Raw genomic sequence first — 21,270 nt, forward strand, 5'->3', positions numbered from 1 at the left:
CATGGACTATACAGTCCACAGAATTCTCCAGGCCAGGATACTGGAGTGGGTAGCCACTGGGGATCTTGCCAACCAGGGATCAAACTCTCCTGCATTGCAGGCGGATTCTTTACCAGCTGAGCCACAAAGGAAGCGAAGAATACTGGGGTGGGTAGCTTATCCCTTCTCCAGTGGATCTTCCCAACCCAGGAATGGAACTGGGGTCTCCTGCATTGCAGGTGAATTCTTTACCAACTGAGCTATGAGGGAAAACTTACCTGCATTAAGTCACTTAATCCTCACAACAACACTAGAAGATAGTTATCATTATCATCTCCATTTAACACATTCAAGGTTACAAAAGTAGTCCCAATCCAGAACACCTAGAGTCAAGACACTTCATCAGTATAGCATAAAGCCTCTCTGCTGAAGACTCTGATTCTACCAGGTGCTCATGTGTAGCTCAAAATGTTTAGCACAAAGTCTAGAAAAACCCTCTTCAGATTCAAGTTTACTTTCACAATGAGCCCAAATACAATTTATTTTCCACATACATCACAGAACATACCATTACCATACTCCTTTCACATGAGCACCCCTTCTCAATATCCTCATGTCTGTTACTGACTAGGATCAACATTCACATCCTTTGTACCTTAACCAAACCTTTCACATGAATGAAAACTTCTACGTGATCATCACTTTATCCACATAATTCAATGGCAAATATGCATAAACTTCAACAAAAGACACACACACAGAGAACAGTACAATTATTTGAGTCAACACTGAGCTTACAAGTGTTACCTCAGACCCTGCAGATAAGTCTGGGAGATCAAATATTTAGTAATCCTGAGTATGTACTGATTATGAATACAGCCTAAGGCTCTTTGAAACTGGTTTCTTAAATTTTGGTGCATAAGTATCACCCTCATACACTGCTCCAAAACTACTAATTCAGCTCTTAAGAAAACCTGCTCTTCTGGGGCATAAACTTTAGTTACATCTGACTTACTGGTAACTTACACTACCTTTGCTTCAATGTTCCTAAATTGTTAAGAACAAACTCAGTTCACAGTGATTTTCAATTATTCTAAGTGATTTTCAATTATTAAATTCTATTAATACAGTACATTTACCATCTCTTACTCTTGGTTCCTCTACAATATTATCCTCCACATGTAACAGACTACAAGATCTTAAGATTTTAATTTTAATCTGTCCTCCTGTCTTTGTTCCAACTGTCACTGCCATTCTTCAGGCCCTTGCTACTGAATGACATCAAAATTTTACAGTTTTATACTCATATCTCCTCTGTAGCCTTCGTGTTTCTAATCATTTCTCAAATTCTGCTTTTTTCTTTTGTTTAATCTGTCCTTAAAACTGCAAACCTGTACTGCTCTTATATAATCTTACAAATAAAAAGGCAAAAAAGTAATCAATCACTGTTCTGTAACCCCAAGCTATTCAACAGTGATAAATTTTTTAAACTCAATCAATTCCTTACCAAGTAAAGAAGAAGAAATTATCATGCCAATATGAAACATAGAGATGGCCAAGTTCATGCTAGGCAGGCTACTTACTGATACTGTTTGTGAACTTAGGGAAAGCTTCCCGGTGGCTCAGACGGTAAAGACTCTGCCTGCAATGCAGCAAACCAGGGTTCAATCCCTGAGTCGGGAAGATCCCCTGGAGATGGGAATGGCTACCCACTCTAGTATTCTTGCCTGGGAAAACCCATGGCCAGAGCAGCCTGGTAGGGCCTCCCCAGTGGCTCAGAGGTAAAGAATCCGCCTGTAATGCAGGAGACCCGGGGTTCCATCCCTGGGTCAGGAAGATCCCCCGGAGGTAGGCCTGGGCAACTCACTCCAGTACTCTTGGCTAGAAAATCCCATGGACTGAGGAGCCTGCAGGCTATGGTCCATAGGATCGCAGAGAATCACACATCAGTGAAGTGACTGAGCAACGCACACACTGTAAGCAAAACTTCGATTTCAGGAAGTTCCTAATTTATTATAAACTATTATGTTCTAAAGGGATGGGTTTACTGAGACATATAACATACTTTACCAAAGAAATAATTAAACTTAGTTCTATGGCTAATCATTAAAAAGTTCTATTTCAATGTTTGCAGGGTAAAACTGCATCACTTACGTCTCCCGCCATTGGCAGGAGGGTTCTTTATCACCAGCGCCACTTGGTAAGCCCAAAAGTTAAGACAAATTCTATGAAAAGCTACAGTTTTCTGCTCAAACTCAAACCAAAAGAAGGTATAAATAATGAGTTCATTCACTCACAAAATAAACTTAGATCATCTATGTTAAGCAGGCACAAAAATGGGTAGCCAAGCTCAAAAGATATAACTGTGGACTACTCCACACCCCATTTCATTTTTACCAACTTTAGAGGGGACAGGATTAGGATTAAGAAGATTCTGTTACTGTTTCACTCACTCCCAGGAGACACTGTTCTCCCAAAATGGGCCAAAAAGAGATCAGCACCTTGACCTTTCCTGTAACATCTAACACCCAATAGCCCCGAGGAGCAGGTTTCTCTCTAATTTTTCTATTCCTCTGATTACTTCAGTGAGAATCTTAGAGATATGGAGGTTAACGCCTGTGATGAGGTTACCATCTAATTCCTTAAGACCTCTGTCACAGTAATCTTAACCAAGTAGATCCTAACAATCTCTTTTCAAATAAGATAAATCACAGGCAAAATTTTTCTATCTCAACTGAGTTTGGAAAACATTTGCTTACAAGTAATTATTCTTCCCTAAAAGCTAACTCCATCTTTTAGCTTGTTCTTCCACACACTAGTCCTTTTTAATACCAAAATGTTGCTCACAAAAGAAAGCATTCCTATTTTAAGACAAGACTGCTTATTTTAAAAATCATTAAACTTTGGAAAAATTTAAACCAAACAAAACTAGTTTTCAGACTGTCTTGAAATCCTTTTTGGAATAATTTCTATTAACATCCTAAGAAATTTAGTATATCCTCAGACCACAAAGAGCCTATTAAATATCTGGTACACAGCAGGCCTTTGAAATACCCTTGCAGAGTGAAATAAAAATGAAACTTGAAAACCAAGTGTTATGAAACTGACCTTCACTGAATTGATCTGTTTAAAGTTCTAAGTCAACAATAATAGTCTCTCTTCCTAAAACTTAAAGACATGCTCTATATTATCAAATTGCACTGCTAAATTACAAACTCCAAAGGTTGATATGTAATCTGAAACATTTTACACCATTCACTAAAAATATATATCTAACCTTCTTCAAATCAACAATCTATCCTTAAGAGGTTCCTGTATAAAATATCAAAGAGAGATGTGCAGATGCTTTTATTTTCACTTATAATTAAGATCATATCTTGCCAAATATCAAGGTTTAACCTAGGTTTTGAAAAGAGAGACTTGGCCAATCATTAAATTTTTACTTACTGTCCATTAGTTTCTCAACAAAACGAAAGACTAAAGTAGTTTATATTGAGTCTTTCAACACAGTAAGAAAGCCACCAGAGTCAGAGGAACAAAGGCTTAGGTAAAGATAAGGAACTGCACTGATCTCTTCTCCCCTCTCATAATTCCTCCAAAACAAAAGTCAGCTCAGCAGCCATTCTGCAGGTGACCGTCTTAAGAAACTGATCTGACCAATAACTCCATACCAACTCAGAAGCTATGACTAGCCAAGTTTGATCTGCAAGCCCAGGAGAAATAAAATGAAAAGAAAATTAAAACTTATGTTCCCCCATTAACATAGATTATTATTAGGAGCTAGACCCGGGTTCGATTCCTGGGTCGGGAAGATCCGCTGGAGAAGGGATAGGCTCCCCATTCCAGTGTTCTTGGGCTCCCCTTGTGGCTCAGCTGGCAAAGAATCCGCCTGCAATGCAGGAGACTTGGGTTCGATCCCTGGGTTGGGAAGATCCCCTGGAGAAGGGAAAGGCTACCCACTCCAGTATTCTAGCCTGGAGAATTCCATGGACTATACAGTCCATGGGGTCACAAAGAGTCGGACACGACTGAGCCACTTTCACTTTCCATAGAGAGTACCATGAAAAACATTATAAACCCACATTATTAATTAGCATTGTCATGTTGAAGTCCTACAAGCTGGAAAAAATACTTGAAAGGACATTTACCCATCTTACAATCTGTGTAAACACACTGACAATATATGTCCTCATGACAGCTTAGATCTAAGACAAACCTTTCAAAGCTATAACTGTTCAAAATTAAGACCCATTTTTAAAACATCAGAAAGTCAAATTATCTTCATAAAAATTTTCTGGGAAAAGTCTCACTACAACTTCATCATAACACGCCCGAAGCTAAAACAGTTTTGCAATCTATCTGTTCACATATACACTACGCTAACTAAGGCACCGGACAGCTAGACACGCCAACGTGTGGAACGTACTCTACCACTCTGGCACACCCTATAAAACCTTTTCTCAGAACACAGAAACGATAACCAGGCAACCTCAATGACACAATTATTACTGACTCACTGAAACACAACATCTTTTACTTTTATCAATCAGAGTTAACTTCATTCACATACTGTTTTTATGATTGTCATGGGTTCAAAAAAGTCCTTTCTTATAAACTGGCCAAACCAACACTATGATGTGGCCTATGTTTAACTTTAATCTTCACTTCTGTTTGTCCTTTTATGAAAGTATGATAAATAGCCTTAAAGGATTTAATGCAACAGCTTTTCTCTTTCATACAACACTGTGGGCTCCTTCAAGGATGGGGATTTTTTTCCTTACTCATGATCACAAGAACCATACTGAGTGAACTGTCAGATACCATATATTTGTTATCTTCATTACTCTAAATAATTCTATGAAAGAAACTTGATGATCTTATAGACAAGGAAACATCCTAAAGTTAACATTCTAAAGTTCAAAGTCAGTGTGATAGTCTCAATTATTTTTCCAGTCCCTTCTCATGTGGACGGAGTGACTTGATAAAACAGTTTATCACCCTCAGCACTGCTGACATTTGGGGCAGGAGAATTCCTTGTTGTTGGGGCTGTCTTGTGCACTGTTGGATGTCTAAGAGCATCCGTGGCACCTACCCTCTAAATGCCACTAGTACTCCCTTCAAGTTGTGACAACCAAAAACAGCTCCAGAAATTGCCAAACGCCCCCGAAGGGCAAGATCCATCCACAGCCGACAACCATCAAGCTAAGGGAATGTTGGCTGAGAGAGAAAGTGTAGAGGTCTTTCATGTATTTAAGCAATTTGGCTTGGCTCTGCCACTCCAGTGACCTGCCAGGAGACGAGCTTGCTCCAAGCAGCTGCTGCCCCTTCGGGCAGAGCCTAGCAGGAACATAAAGGTAACATAAAGGTAACTGAAACACACACAGCTGGCCCAGGCCAAGGTGGCTAAACTCAATCATCAGAACTCCAGCACACACAGTATAGACTAAATAAAGAGCACAGAAATCAATACTTATTATTTTAAGCCACTAAGTTTTAGGACAGCTTACATAGAGCACTGTTGTGGCAACTGTTGACAAATACAGCCACTAAAGGAGTAAGCCAGGATTCAAAACCTGACTCAAAAACCCACTATTATCTCAACTGTATCAAGCAGTTTTCTTTACTGAATTAATATCCCCACCTCCAGGATGTGCTTAATACTAGCAGAGATGCAATAAAATCCACTTTATCAATAAGTATAAATACTAATAGTTAAATCTGTGAAAAATTTTCAATACATTTTCAACAAGCTATTCATATTACCTTTTCATTCCCACACCATTAAGCCACTGATTCAAAAAACACTGTGGACATAATACAGCACAATCTCATTTCTCAAACACTGAATCTAAGGCTTCCTTCTCTTATCAGTCCCAGAGTTATACACAGCCAAAACCAAAACAATATCTCCAAATTTACACTTTTATAAATAAGTTGCTATATGTAAACTTAAAAGACAACTTTAAAAAGTTCAGCAATATTTAAAAGACTGAAGCTTGCATACAGATACACACAACAAATACTTATTGTACAGCTACCGTTTACCAGACATTGTCCCAGGCAGCGAGACTATGAAAAAGTAAAACAGCCCCACCCTCCTGGAGCTTAATTCTGGCAACACCTACACAGCATTATGGCGTTTTCCAAACATCTTACATGTACTAATTCACTTATAAGTCCTCACAAGCCTAAGAGAGACTACCTCTATACAGAGATGAAAAAACTAATGACTGGATTTGCCCAAAGTCACAATACAAGCATTAGGGCCAGCCAGGAGTCTGAGTTCATATATTTGGACCCTGATACTACACTGCCCCTTTGAAGCTTTAATAAAAGCATTTTTGAGTCAAAGAGCACGAGTTCACTCATAAAATCAATTCCTCATACAAAAGGAGGAGGTAAGAGAAATGCATATATAATGATCTCTAAGATACATTAAGAAAAACAGGAATAAGAAAAACACATACTTGTTTCATTGTGACCAATACCTAATTCGTAATTCTGAAATAAAAATATTTTCTATACTGCCAAAATCTGACACTCTTGTTTCATTTTATTATTTAATGATGAGATACAGTTCCTAGTACAGACTACAGCATAGTTACTATTCATTTGGTATGTACTGATAACCTCAAAGAGAAACTCCATGCAGACTCCAACTCTGCCAAATTCTTCTAAAGGAAATTTAAAATCAAGGTATTAAAAAACTGGTCTGAAGGACCAAAATGGCTTATATCTATTTCTCTCCTATAAACCACTGAATTTCTCATTTAAAAAGCTTTGATAAAATAGATATTTTTGGGTGCCAGGAATCACCCACAACTCATACACCACCTGCCTCACTAACACGCCTACATATGGATGTCTGACTTCAAACTCAGGTCTAAGTCAGAAATGTGAAGCCCCAACCCCAGACCTGCTCTTCCCTCAGTCTTTCACAGCTCAGGAATTGGTGACTGTTACTTCAACCAATCAAAACCTCCGAGCTATTCCTCTGAGTTTTCCCTCCCCCCTCATATCCAATCTGCCAGCAAATCCTACTGGCTCTTAAGTTATCAATTATGTAGCGTCTAAAGTATTTATTTCTAAGTCTGCTTGGTCGAATTCCTCCTCTGCCCCCAGCTGGTCTCCTGGCTGTCAGTATCACCCATTGCCTTTCTCCACACAGAAGCCAGAAATAAGCTATTAAAACCTAACTGAGCCCACAGCACTCCTCAGCTTTTCATTTCACATTGAGTAGTATCCAAAATCTCTACAGGATAGGCACTCTGCTAACTTTCTAACCTCAAATCTCCCCACACTTCCCAAGCATGCTCGCTGAACTGCTGATCTCTCTGCCTGAAACATCCTTCCCCAGATGATCTGAACGCCCTCCCCCATTGCTCTACTCATGTCTCTGCACTCCCTTCATCTTACAGAGATGCCTCGACTGTAAACACATAGCCACTGTGCACTCCTTTTTCCCACAGCACGGACAGGACCTAAAGAAAACATCCACCTGTTTCCTGTCTGTCTCTACTACTGTGATGCCTGCTCCTCAAGAGTTCACTATCCCCATCTGCCTCCTAAAACAACTCCTGGTAAGAGGACCCTACGTGACAACCTGTGAGCCTGGCCTAGGATGACAACCTACACAAAGGAGAGCAGTGCTTCCCAAGCCTCGGTGTGCTTGGGGATTGTCCACATGGCTTGGAAGGCAGACTGCTGAGCTTTGGCCCCCAAGTTGCTGATTCGACTAGTCTGGGCTGAGGTTTGAACATTTACAAGTTCCCAGGAGGTGTGGATACTATGGCCCCAGGACCACATTTTGAGAATCATTGAACTAGACATTGTTTCACTCCAACATATCTGTCAGCAACTGAAGTTGACCATGATAATGAATCTCAACTGGTGGAAAAGGACAGGAATATAGTAAAAAGGTGCCTTCCTTTGGATCCACAACATAAAACACATCTCTTCTGACTTAAGAGGATTATACAGGACTTGTGTCTTTTAAGTAATGCAATATAAACATCACTCCCTACATGGCTTTTTTTTGTAAGAATGGAGATCAGGCAAGTTAAGGTTATATTCTCTAACACAGTCTCATGCTCTTACACAGTCTATATTAAGACTAGTGCAGGATCTTTATCCTTTAAACAAGCAGATGAGAAGTTCGTTATCTTTTAAAGAGATAATGAAACACCAAAGTAGTAGACATCAAGTGGGATGGAGAGCTGCCCAAATCACAATTGACCATCCCTAAAAATAATCCAATACCCAGGGTGGTCTAGGTTATGTCAGTTAATCCCAGGCCTTACTCATAGCAAACTGGCCCAAAATACATTCTCTCTCCTAAGAATACGAAGTTTGAAAATAAAATCTGAGAGGCATGATGCCAAATTATGTAGCACATGGAATGCTGCTCAAAGTTACATGGCAGCCGGGATGGAAGCAGAGTCTGAAGAGAATTTATACATGTGTATGTATCAACTACCACAATATTATTAAATGGAAGTTAAAAACAGAAATAGAGCAAGGCTCTCAACAGGGAAGGTCTGAACTTCCACCACTGAGGTTCTCAAACCTGCCCTGGTGCCTGTCTTATATACAGCTTTGTTCTCCAGCTCTTCCTTTAGCCCTTAGTGCGACACCCAATTATCCTCCAACAAACTCTTTTTTGCCTACATCATCCAAAATTGTTTATATATTTGCAACAAAAATACTTACTAAAAAAAAAGAGTAAATGGGTTAACTTGTAAGAAAACTGTATTATTAATAGAAATGCACCTTATGTAATATCAACATTTTCCCCCTATCAACTCGATATTTATTTCCAATCTCCAAACTATGATAGTATCCACATAATCAATGCATCTTAGACTGCACATCACATTTTTGACTTTACAATATCAACTCCTTCTTGTACTTCCTTTCAGGAAAGTCCTCTGAAGCTCCGCAAAAAGATATCGATTTGCCTCGATATATTCAGTAGGTACCGGATGCCTATTACGTGCCAATATTATATGCACTGGGAATACAGAAGTAAATAACAAAAAACAGGTTCTTAAGTACCTTATATTCTACTGGGGTGAGACATTAAAAAAAAAAAAAAAACTAGAAAATAAGTGCTATTGCAGAAAAATAGAGACATATGTGACATAATGAGTAACTAGATTGCTTTTATATTAAATGGTCAGAGGAGGCCTCTCTAAAGTGACATTTAAGCTAAAATCTTAATGACAAGAAGAAGCCAGCCGGTTAAGATCAATGCAGAGAAACCATAAAGGTACTTGGGCTGGGAACAGACTTATTCTTAACAACCAATGTGACTACTAGGTGTTGAGGAAGAAGGAAAATCATTTAAGATGAGGTCAGAGATAGAAAGTACCGTATCACGTAGGGCTGTGTAACAAAAGGCAAAGAGTTTTGAGCCTTTTATAACTTAATTGTATAGTATAAGGAGACTATCCAGGACAGGATATTCAGAGAATAGCTGAGCAAGGAACTAAGATGAAAATAATTATAAACAGCGGTCAGGATAAAAATTTTAGCACTGCAAGGAACCTTGGCTATCACAGTCTAGCCACCCCTCGTTGTACTGAAAGGATGACGCAGCTTCTTCGGAGGTCAAATCAAAGACAAGCACCAGTTGTACTTGGTGCTTTCTGACATTCAAGCCAAAGCTCTTTCCATAATTCTTGCCTCAATTTGAAATCAAGAACAAAGTCTTTACTATGTGCATTTCCAAAGTGACACAGCAACATGCAAATGAAAATATATTTTTAAAAATAATTTTATATTATTCATACTTCTAGTCCCTCATGTGAAAATTTTTTAAAGCAGCTGCCAATGCTTACCACCAGACATATCTCTTTCCAAAGAATGTGAAGCAGGATAAAAAGCAAAACAAAACATTGAATATAAACAAAATATACTTACATCTGGGTATTCTTTTACAGGCACATAAAGTTTCTCTTGTAACTGAACAATAGGTCCCACAGCGTCAGGCAACTCTGCACTCCTTTTCTCTGTACTGCCATTTAATGTGTCATTGTACATGTCTTTCCGTACTCTGCTAATTTCTGTTAAAAGTAAAAATTTTAAATGTGTTAGACAAAAAAATATTCTTACTAGTCCAGGAAAAAAATAAATAAGAGGGTAAGGGAGGATTTCATTGATTAAGTGTTAAAACTTAAAGAAGTCAAGAGTTGTTGATCTTTTCTGTCATTTTCTGGATTAGGTCTGTGTATAACCGAACTACAGTCTTAAGTAAATTTTACCAGAAACCAAATTTACACCAAATAATATATTTTATTAAAAATAACTTCAGAGCCCAAGCTCTTATTCACTATAATACAAACCAGTTATTTTACCTAATTTCTCCATGCCTAAACAAATGATAGCTTCAGCCAAATAACTCCCCAAGAATGCCTGTCAGACAACACTAATGCCAAAGGCTCCTTTATACTTCAGAACTAATCTATCTGAATGAAATTCAAACTGGACCACTTCCTTAGATATTTTAAGTATCTCTGGAATACCGAAACAGAGATGTCCATTAGATACAAAGATTCAGAAGTCTGAGTGTGATACACAAATGTACTGGTTAAAGCTACAGGAACAAAAAAGATGTCTTAAGGGGGGATTGGGAGAAGAAAGAACTGAATGACCCTAGGAAAAGAAAGATTTAAGGAGTAGGAAAAGAAGCTCCAAACCAAGAAGTAATGGAGGTAGACAGGTGACCTACGGAAGAGAGGCATCAAAGCACTAAGAAATGACAGATTCAAGGCCAGGGTGATCGAAAGTATCAAATACCACAAAAACATGGTAAGGTAAAGAGCAAAAAGAGGGGACCTTGGACTTGACCACTAAGTCAATGTTGATACAGAAGTTGTGAGGAAAAGATGAGATGGAGATCAAACTACACGAAGTTAATGAATGAAATACAAGAAACCAGAGATACCTAAACTCAATGATTTTTTAAAACAATTATCATGACAGTTCTCAGGTGTAAATAATGATTTCTTTAAAAAAAAAATGAGAAATCTATTTTAACGTATCAACTCCTATATAAAGAAATCAATTCTTTCAAGAGTTCTTCATGTAGCTTTTACATTGTGCTAAAGGATAGGCCCCTACCTACTAGAATACACTAATAATAAGTAAGTAAGTAAGTAAGTAAGTAAGTAAGTGTTAGTCGCTTAGTCGTGCCCGACTCTTTGCGACCCCATGGACTGCAGCCCACCAGGCTCCTCTGTTCATGAGATTTTCCAGGCAAGGATACTGGAGTGGGTTGCCATTTCCTTCTCCAGGGGATCTTCCCAACCGAGGGACTGAACCCAGGTCTCCTGCACTGCAGGCAGATTCTTTATCCACTAAGTTGTCATTATTAACTTAGCTGAATGTTTCTCTAACCAACTCTCAATGACAGATTAGGTCCTCCTCTGGGAAGAGGCTTGGGTCTATTAGTATTGATACTTAAAAATAAGATTCCAAAAGAACTAATTATTAATAAGAAAATTTAGATAAGATGAATAGGTTAAAGAATACATAAATATACAAAAATACAACTTCACCTGGATAGAGAGATACATTTACCACAACCACACCGTGTTGTATTTGTATGCCTCCCAAACATTGAACTTCAATTTACTGCTATTAAGGAACTATCAAAAGCAAGGCAGACTTTAATTTTCTTAACTAGTTATTTAAATTGCTTTCAGTTAAATAAAATTCACTACAGTAAAAAGGCATGATCAAAGATGTTTTTACCCAGTTATATTAGTGCAACCAGTGAAAATTCTGCACTATAGTACATTTTCTGCCTCAGTGATAGCAATGTTCATTTTATAACAAATCTTATCCCTTAACATAAATTTGCTTGTCAAAGTTTACCAAATGTTTATCTCTTATAGCAAGTGAACTTTTGTAAAAGAAAATCAAAAGAAGGTACCTTGTATTTAGCTACATTATAAGGGCAAGACTTGATTCTTTAAGTTCTTTTTTATACTTTTGCTTTCATAATGAAATCTTCCCCAATGATATCCAGTATCAAATCAGTGTTTATCTTAAATTGCATATGACAGCAATTCCCAAATCAAATTTCTAGTGACCAACAATTTAAATATAAATGGTTGTTTACATAATTATGTAATTATAGCACATAATTAAGTGGAGGGCATGAGAAAAATTTAATCTAATTAAAACTGCACATATATCCTTCAGTCCAGGTCTCTATGTAGAAGCACTTTCAACATTAGTTTGTTCCATTAAAATTTCCTCTTCAAAAGCTGCCCAATTCTTATTATGAAGCTAGTAACACTCAAAAACCTGACAATAGCAGAAAAGGAAACCAGAGACAAAATCTGCTTATAGATAGAGATGCAAATATCCAAAATGCACAGACATCACTGGCATGTCTAGTGCATCCACTAATGCACTAGACAAGGTGGAATTTACACCATGAACGTAAGAATAATTCAATATTTTTTAAAATCTATTAACACAGTAATACAGCTGACTGAGAGGAAAAAGTGATTTTCTGGTAAACAAAAGTGATTTCAGTAAACAAATTTATCTAACTTAGAAAAGTCAAAATAATCAATTATAAATAAAAAAAATTCAGATGACTAGATTTAAAAACAATATACCAAAAAACACAGTAACCTATATCTATCTGACCAGATGATACAATGAAAGAAAAGATACATTTACCGCTTAAGCTGTATTTCTAGAGACATTTCTGTGATTATTTAATACCTTAAAAGTTCCATGAAATTTTGTTACCTATTATATCCTTGGTTCTTACAATAGTGGCTGGGAATACAGTGGGTCCTCAATTAATACTCAGTAAATGGGGATTGATGGATGGGTGAATGGAGAGAGGAAAGAGCCAGGTTCTAGGGCACTGAAGTTAAGCAAGTCATGGTCCCAGCTCTCAAAAAATTTAGTCTAATATAGGAGGTATATACACACAGAGGTACTCTAAGGTAGAACAACATTAAGTAAGAGATACGGATTAGACACAAAAGCAGGCATCATCAACTCTGCTACAGACAGGGTATTAGGATCAAGAAAGAAGTCAAGAGGACAGGAACTCTGACTTTGTTTTCTAATGACAGGAGTATGTGAAGCAAAATTACAATGAAATTATATATTCTATTTTTATTAAAATTAAAAAATATTTCTACCATGTTTATTTCAGTCTCTAAAATACATCACTCAATTTAATAATAGAAATTACATACAAGACAGCACTAATGGAAATGAAAAGATGACTAAGACAGCTTGAGTTCACAAGATATTTAGAATTTTCACTGTGGAGTCCAACCAGCTGAGTACTACACCTTTACCAATAGCACCTTTCTAGCCAGAAAATCATTAGCACTTCTTGGCACATTACTTATGACACTCAAGCCAGAACAAGCTCTGATGCCAGTTCTAACAATAACTATGTCATTTCAGATGCCTCTTACTTAACCTCTCGGTGCCTGTGAAAAGTCTAAGTGAAAGTCGCTCAGCCGTGTCTGACTCTGCAACCCCATGGACAATACACTCCATGGAATTCTCCAGGCCAGAATACTGGAGTGGGTAGCCTACCCCTTCTCCAGGGGACCTTCCCATCCCAGGAATCAAACTGGGGTCTCTTGCATTGCAAGTGAATTCTTTACCAAAAGTTTGTCAGGGAAGCCCCAAAACACTCGAGTGGGTAGCCGGTACTTTATATAATTAAAGGTTGCTTATCAAATGATGGTGACTGAATCCACTGGTTTCCAACCTCCCTAGGCAAAAACTCATTATTTTCCCCATCATGCCAATGGTTTTAAAAGCTGACTCCAAAGCATTTCATTCTTTAAGGCTAGCAAGCAGAGCTTTTGTTAATGCTATCCTATCAAGCTGATATGATCAAAGGCAAAAATTACAGAAACTCATCACAGGTATGGGTACAGGTAATGCTCTAATTCGTTTGTAAGCGGTGGGCTCACAAGTGTTCATTTATGAAACACATAAATGCCTCATAATTAGTATTCTTTATATGTTCTTTTGTTGCATCAAACACTACAAGATATAATGATTTCAATGTCCCCATCTCCACACTACCTTCATCAAACTACCGCAGTGGTTTAGAGAAGTAAAAGTTCAGAACCATTTGCTTACTCACCGAGTATACAAATTCCAACTACTTATAATTATTCCAAAATAACCCTAATATCAAGAAAACTTGTTTTAGACATCTCTAAATCAAGTTCTCAAATGTTATCAATTTACTGAATTTTCTCCCACTCACCCCCACTCAACACTCCAAAGCTCATAAAAAAGTTCTGAAATCTAAGTGCCCTCTTCTCTCAGTTATATGACATAGTTTCATACACTCTTACTCATTTAGGTATAATTCATTTGTCTGTCTCTTTTAAAATGGAAAACCCTGTACCACACACAGCCTGCCCTGACCGCCCAATGAGTATGCAGCCTGAGGCTGCCTGCCTCCAGACCCAAACATTCCGCTTCCTTTGCACCTTCAAGAACACCTTAACTACTCTGGCGAGCACAGTGCACTGCTGACATGGCCTAAGCTAAGTTTCAACCATTCCACACTTCTACGACTGTTTCCTTAGACAGCAGTAGACAAATTAACATTTTTTCATGGTTGCTTTCTACCACACTAATACCTTCAGACTGATGATAATCTATCAGTTGACATTCTTAAAGGATGACTATTCTGTGAGGCAAGGATCCATCTAACTGCAATTTCATACCACACATATTTCTCTAACCTGGATACTAAAACTTCAGGCACACTTTATCAACTATTTGATGACATGTCAAGCTACAGTAGAACTGGAATCTTCCTCTGGATCCACCAGAGCTAAACAGGAAATAATCACTTCTGGAATCTAAAGGCTGTGCTAACAAGTTGAGAATATAATTTCAGCTTTGGGGAGTATTAACCTTCTTAGCAGTCAGGCTCCTCTCATTTTCCGTGTTTTCTTGAATTGATATTCAGTCATCACATTTTTTTTCAAATTCCAATACCTTGAGAATTATTTTTTTATCCAGTCCTAAAAATCTGCTTTGGCTGTACTGCTTGGTCTCTTCATGTTTCTCTGCTGTAATTATCCTGATATTTTCCTTTTCCAAACTAAAGCTCAATTATCAGTCAGTGAATTATGCTCCTAAGAGGAAAAGCAGTTATTACACCGTTCTGTTTTATGCAACCTACTAATACCTCATTGGCCTGAGTCATTTCCCTTTCCCTTAACTCACCTATGGATTTAACTAAAAGCTTTGTTTTAAAGTCATTCTTATGTTTCATTAGGCCTTAACTAACTTGACCTTTAGCTTTGCCATGACCGCCACCTTTCCCGTACCTGAGCCACGGCGCGTGCGCCCCAGCCGCTGCCACCGCACGGTTCTGCAGTTTTGGTTTTCTGAAGCTGAGCTGCTTCCCAGTGTGGTGGTGGTCTCCCCCGTGAGGCAGTGAGGCAGCCCTGAGTACACATGAACCCACTTTCCTTAAAGGTTTCCACCCCATCAGGTGACCACAGCGCACTGAGGAGCGATCCCTGTGCGGCTAGGTAGATCCTCATTAGTCATCTATTTTATACATAGTACTGTGGCACAGTCTTCTGAAATCTGAATTATCAAATTAACAGCTAACCACTCTGTGGAATAAGTATCAAAATTAGAAATATGAAAAAAATACCAGAGAACAGAAAAAATTGAGAAATCTCAATTACAAAATTAAGTAGTCATTTCCAAAGATCAGTAGAAAATGCTGTGTATAAATTCAATGCTGCAAAATTGAAAGACTAAAGAATAAAATATAGCCGTATTTTACTTTATGATTTAGAATTTTAACAAAAAACTTAAACCAAGAAAACAAAGATTAGGTAATATAAAAAATTTACCACCTCGGTAGTAAAGAAAAAAATTCTAATGATATAAATTTTGAAAAGGATTAAAAAATTATTTTCAGAATCTGTAACAATGCAGATTAAAAGGTAACTTTTCAGGGGGACTGCCCTGGTGGTCCAGTGGTTAATGTCTTACAATGCAGAGGGTGCAGGCTTCATCCCTGGTGAGGGAACTAGATCCCACATCCCAGGGGGCAGCCAAGTCCCCAAGCCACAACTAAGACCTACCTGCACAGCCAAAAAGAAGTAAATTTTTTAAGGATGACTTTTCAAAACACTGAAAAAAATCTGATGCAAACCACATGTTAACCTTAATGTTGCGTCAGCCAATTCTAATTGCTCAACTGGCTAAGGAATTCCTGCTGAGCAACCTCAAATCCTCAAAGATGATGCTATGAAAGTGCTGCATGCAACATGCCAACAAATTTGGAAAACTCAGCAGCGGCCACAGGACTGGAAAGATCAGTTTTCATTGAATAACAAAAAAGACTAATACCAAAGAATGTTCAAACTACTGTACAATTGCACTCATTTCACATGCTAGCAAGGTCATGCGCAAAATCCTTCAAAGCCAGGCTTCAACAGTATAAGTGAGAACTTCCAGATGTACAAGCCGGATTCAGAAAAGGCAGAGGAATCAGAGATCAAACTGTCAACATCACACTGGATCACAGAAAAAAACCAAGAGACTTCCAGAAAAACATCTACTTCTGCTTCACTGACTATGCCAAAGCCTTTGACTGTGTGGATCACAAGAAACTGTGGGAAATTCTTCAAGAGATGGGAATACCACACCACCTGACCTGCGTCCTGAGAAATCTGTATGCAGGTCAAGAAGCAAGAGTTAGAACCAAACATGGAACAGACTAGTTCAAAACTGGGAAAGGAGTGTGTCAAGGCTGTATATCGTCACCTTGTTTATTTAACTTATATGCAGAGTTCAGTTCAGTTGCTCAGTCATGTCCAACTCTTTGCGACCCCGTGAACCACAGCACACCAGGCCTCCCTGTCCATCACCAACTCCCGGAGTTTACCCAAACTCATCTCCATTGAGTTGGTGATGTCATTTAACCATCTCATCCTCTGTCGTCCCCTTCTCCTGCCTTCAATCTTTGCCAACATCAAGGTCTTTTCAAATGAGTCATGTGGCCAAAATATTGGAGTTTCAGATTCAACATCAGTCCTTCCAACGAGCACACAGGACTGATTTCCTTTAGGATGGACTGGCTGGATCTCCTTACAGTCCAAGGGATTCTGAAGAATCTTCTCCAGCACACTCGGGAATATGCAGAGTACATCATGCGAAATGCTCAGTTGGCTGAATCACAAGCTGGAATTATGAACTGGGAGAAATATCAATAACCTCAGATATGCAGATGATACTACCCTTATGGCAGAAAGCAAAGAGGAACTAAAGAATCTCCTGATGAAGGAGAAAAGAGAAGAGTTAAAAAGCTGGCTTAAAACTCAACATTCACAAAACAAAGATCATGGCATCCAGTCCCATCACTTCATGGCATATGGATGGGGAAACAATGGAAACAGTGATAGACTTTATTTTCTCGGGCTCCAAAATCACTGCAGACAGTAACTGCAGCCATGAAATTAAAAGATGCTTGCTCCCTGGAAGAAAGGGTATGACAAACCTAGACAGCATATTAAAAACCAGAGACATTACTTTGCCGACAAAGGTCAGTCTAGTCAAAGCCACGGCCTTTCCAGTAGTCATGTATGGATGTGAGAGCTGGACCATAAAGAAGGCTGAGCACTGAAGAACTGATGCTTTTGAACTGTGGTGCTGGAGAAGACTCTTGAGAGTCCCTTGGACTGCAAGGAGATCAAACCAGTCAATCCTAAAGGAAATCAACCCTGAATATTCACTGGAAGGACTGATGTTGAAGCTGAAGCTCCAATAATTTGGCCACTCATTGGAAAAGACCCTGATGGTGGGAAAGGGAGAAAGCAGAAGGGAACGACAGAGGATGAGATGGTTGGATGGCATCATCAACTCAATGAACATGAACTTGGGCAAACTCTGGGAGATGGTGAAGGACAGGGAAGCCTGGTGTGCTGCAATCCATGGGGTCTTAAAGAGTTAGACACAAACAACTGGCTATAATGATATGATAGACATATACACTTCATTTGGGCATCTACCTGCTTTTTTTTTAACCTTTACACTAAATTCATCAAAAATATTATATTATAATTAATATAGCTGGTGCTAAAATACAGAAAGAAATGAAAAGGTTACTGTATCATTTGACCATTAATGTCTTTTTTAATTTAACATTTTCCCTTAATTTATTCAGTAAAATAAGAGTCAATTATTTATAAATATATATACGCTTTGAGGTACACAGTATAAATTTTATAAACAAAGTTAAAATGACAGCTTTGATCATTCCAAATGAAGTTTAAATGGGATCAATGATTTCTTCACTATCTGCATCCATCTCTTACTGGACACTAAACTGGTACAGTGAGACAAAGGGAAAAATAAGATTTTAGTTGTTTCAGGTCTTAATTAACAAAGCACCAGTCTCTATTCACACGAAATTTATTAAATCTTATAACAATAATATTTTCTACTTATAACTGAAGGACACCTGCCAACACGCAACGAGGTGGCTGTTATGTGCCCTTTACACGTAGGGGCAACAAACATCTCTTCTAAAAAAAAGAAATCTCTAATTCAGGGTTTACTAAATACAGAGAGTTTTAAAGATATTTTAAGCACAGCAAAACCCACAGAATAATATAACTTCACTGTTGTACTTTTAAAAAGCCATATCCACAAGGTAAAGAAAAGAAATGAATTAAAAAGCAGGCTACTAGAGAATACACACTATTTAATGGAACATATTTTGCTTATTCAACCAAATAAACCTGATTTAAATTTGAGACAACTACATTGAAACTAGCAGGGGGTGGGGCAGGAATAAAGCTACTGCCAATGCTATAGATGGGGCCCTTGTTGCTTTTTAATCAATTCAGAATTATAAGTACAAAAAGAAAAATGACAAAGTGAAATTCAGCAGCCCTCCTTTAAACTGCCAAAAATCAGCTGTTCAAAATTGTTGGTAAATTTCACATAAAAATATGAAATAGCCCGTCCTAATTCCTTGACTGTTGTCAGCAGCAGTTATGTATCATGAAAAGTGTTTAAAAGTGGCTGCATTTCCCTGGAAAGGCTCTTTCAAAGGTTACAGAAAAGAAAGTCTATTATATGATCACAACTGAAGTATGTGAATTTTCAGATAGACACACAGTAGTCAACAAAAGGATGTAAGAACTACTAAGAGTAATCGTCTCTGGGAGGTGAGTTTACAGGGACAATTTAGTTTTCATGTTACTTCATGAAATTTTTTTTTTTTTTACAACTTACAGTAACACTTAGAAAATAATAGTTATTTTCATTAGGATGGTAGAAACTAAGTTAAATCAAAATGCAGAACAGGATTTCCCATATAAAATTAAAATGAAGATTAAGTTATTGACTCTCAAGTCTAAGAATAGACTTACCTATTTTTTAAAATATGAGCAGCTCACCATGCTAAAATTCGGTACACAAATTATCATGTGATCCTCAAAGAATCTAAGATAGTTTTTACTATAATACACATTTTCCAAAAAAGGGGGGGAGGGAATGGAAAGCAGGAAGGAAGAAAATGTTCAGAAATTAAAGAAATTTCCCAAGATCACAGATAGTGCAAGCAGCTTTTATTTAGGGTTTCATAAAGGACTTTTGGAACAATAAGCCCTTAAAACTCACTTTAAGAGATGGTATTAATAATTAGAAATAAAAAATAAGAAAGTGGAACAAACCAATTTTTTGGTTTATTGCTACAGCCATACTGTAACAAGCATAGTCCAATATGTTCACTGTTTACTAGCAACTACCAGAAGAGTCTTTCCAGCCCTCCTCTTTCACTCCATGTTAACAGAAAGCAGTTTTATGAATGAAATCTAGGCCTCAGTTCCCAGAAAAGTGACAATTCCAAATGAATAAATAGATACATAAATGAAAAATGGCAACAGGCGATCGAAAAAAGAAAAAAAGGAAAGCATTTTTTAAATGAATAAAAATCAACTGAAAAAAACCTGAACCTTATTTAAATTTAATTTTGTTTGGAGGTTAGTTACTTTTAAATCTGGTGAGTTTTACCTTTTATATATCAAGCATTATTTAATAAAAATGTTGCCTTCTGGTCATTTATTTTTTAGAATATGCAGGAGAAACCCATCTTTATATTAATTTCTGTTATTAAAATTTAAATCCAAAAGTTAAGATATCTAGTTAAGACACATCTCTCCATGAATATCTGCAAAATATGTAATGGTAAAATGGTAGGTGTTATCAGAATCCAGATAAACAGTAGTACTTGAGAATCTAGCAATTTTTTACTAAGAACTCTTTCCCCAACCCTTTCAGTATTTCTGGAAGAATAAAAATAAATTCATAGCAATGAAAATGGGTAACCATGATACAGGAGTGGAAGAGAGATTTTTCACCATATAGTCTTAACAAGCCTTTGAATTTTCAATCATCTCCATGTATTAACTTTTCAAAACTATATTTTCAAGAAGCTTTTACTTATAATAATGGATTATAACCCATAATCTATTTATACTGATATAAATAATTAAATAAGTGGGAGAAAAGACAAGTTTTCCTTGTAGAATTTCAATAATAAATATAGTAGGAAAGATGAATAAGAAAAATCATCATAGATAACCACCAGAGTAATAATTACTGCAAGCAAGAAAACTATTCAATGGATGCTAAAATGGGTGAACAAGAGTATGAGAAACAGGCTATCTGCACAGTTTCAGAGTATCTTCCCACAAGACATGTACTAATTACAAAGGAAAAAAGGAAACTGCACAGTGGAGAAGCCTGGCAGACACCACCTTAACCAGATGATGGTCAATATCAAGAGAAAGACATGTGCTCTGGCGTGATGTGCTCAGAAGGGTCCAACAGCACTTCTGTGGTTTTCTTGTCCAAACTGCCTGAACTCAGACAAGCTGAAGAATGTTCTTCAATGTTTAGCTGCCTTCCAAAGTGTCAAGAAAAGTATTGCGAAAGAATGTGATGCTGTCACAGAATGGAGGAAACTAGAGAGACATCACCACCAAACGCAATGTGGGATTTCTGATTGGATCCTGGACCAGGAAAAGCACACCTGTACAAACACTAGTGAAATCTGAGTAAGTATCGACAAATGAGTAAATGATCTCGAATCAATGCTAATTTCCTAGTCATATGAGTTAACATTAACCTCCGCACTATTTTTTCTGTTTCTCTATAAGTCAGTCTAAACTCATTTTCTAAGAAAACTATTTACTTCAGCCTTTGAAGTTACCAATTCTAATGGAGGAGGATAGCTGT

At 37.5% G+C, this 21,270-nt stretch overlaps 1 protein-coding gene across 6 annotated transcripts in view; it reads right to left on the bottom strand.

The window, feature by feature from the left end:
• Window positions 1-21,270, bottom strand: part of QKI (QKI, KH domain containing RNA binding) — a 148,221-nt gene that overhangs the window by 94,408 nt on the left and 32,543 nt on the right. For all 6 annotated transcript variants that reach the window (XM_070461708.1, XM_070461706.1, XM_020910198.2 and 3 more), the window contains exon 2: window positions 9,901-10,043. In XM_070461708.1, coding sequence (XP_070317809.1) covers window positions 9,901-10,043 — 143 coding nt within the window. The remainder of the gene's footprint in view (window positions 1-9,900; window positions 10,044-21,270) is intronic.

Source organism: Odocoileus virginianus, chromosome 34 (genome assembly GCF_023699985.2).
Source record: "Odocoileus virginianus isolate 20LAN1187 ecotype Illinois chromosome 34, Ovbor_1.2, whole genome shotgun sequence".
Lineage (NCBI taxonomy): Eukaryota > Metazoa > Chordata > Mammalia > Artiodactyla > Cervidae > Odocoileus > Odocoileus virginianus.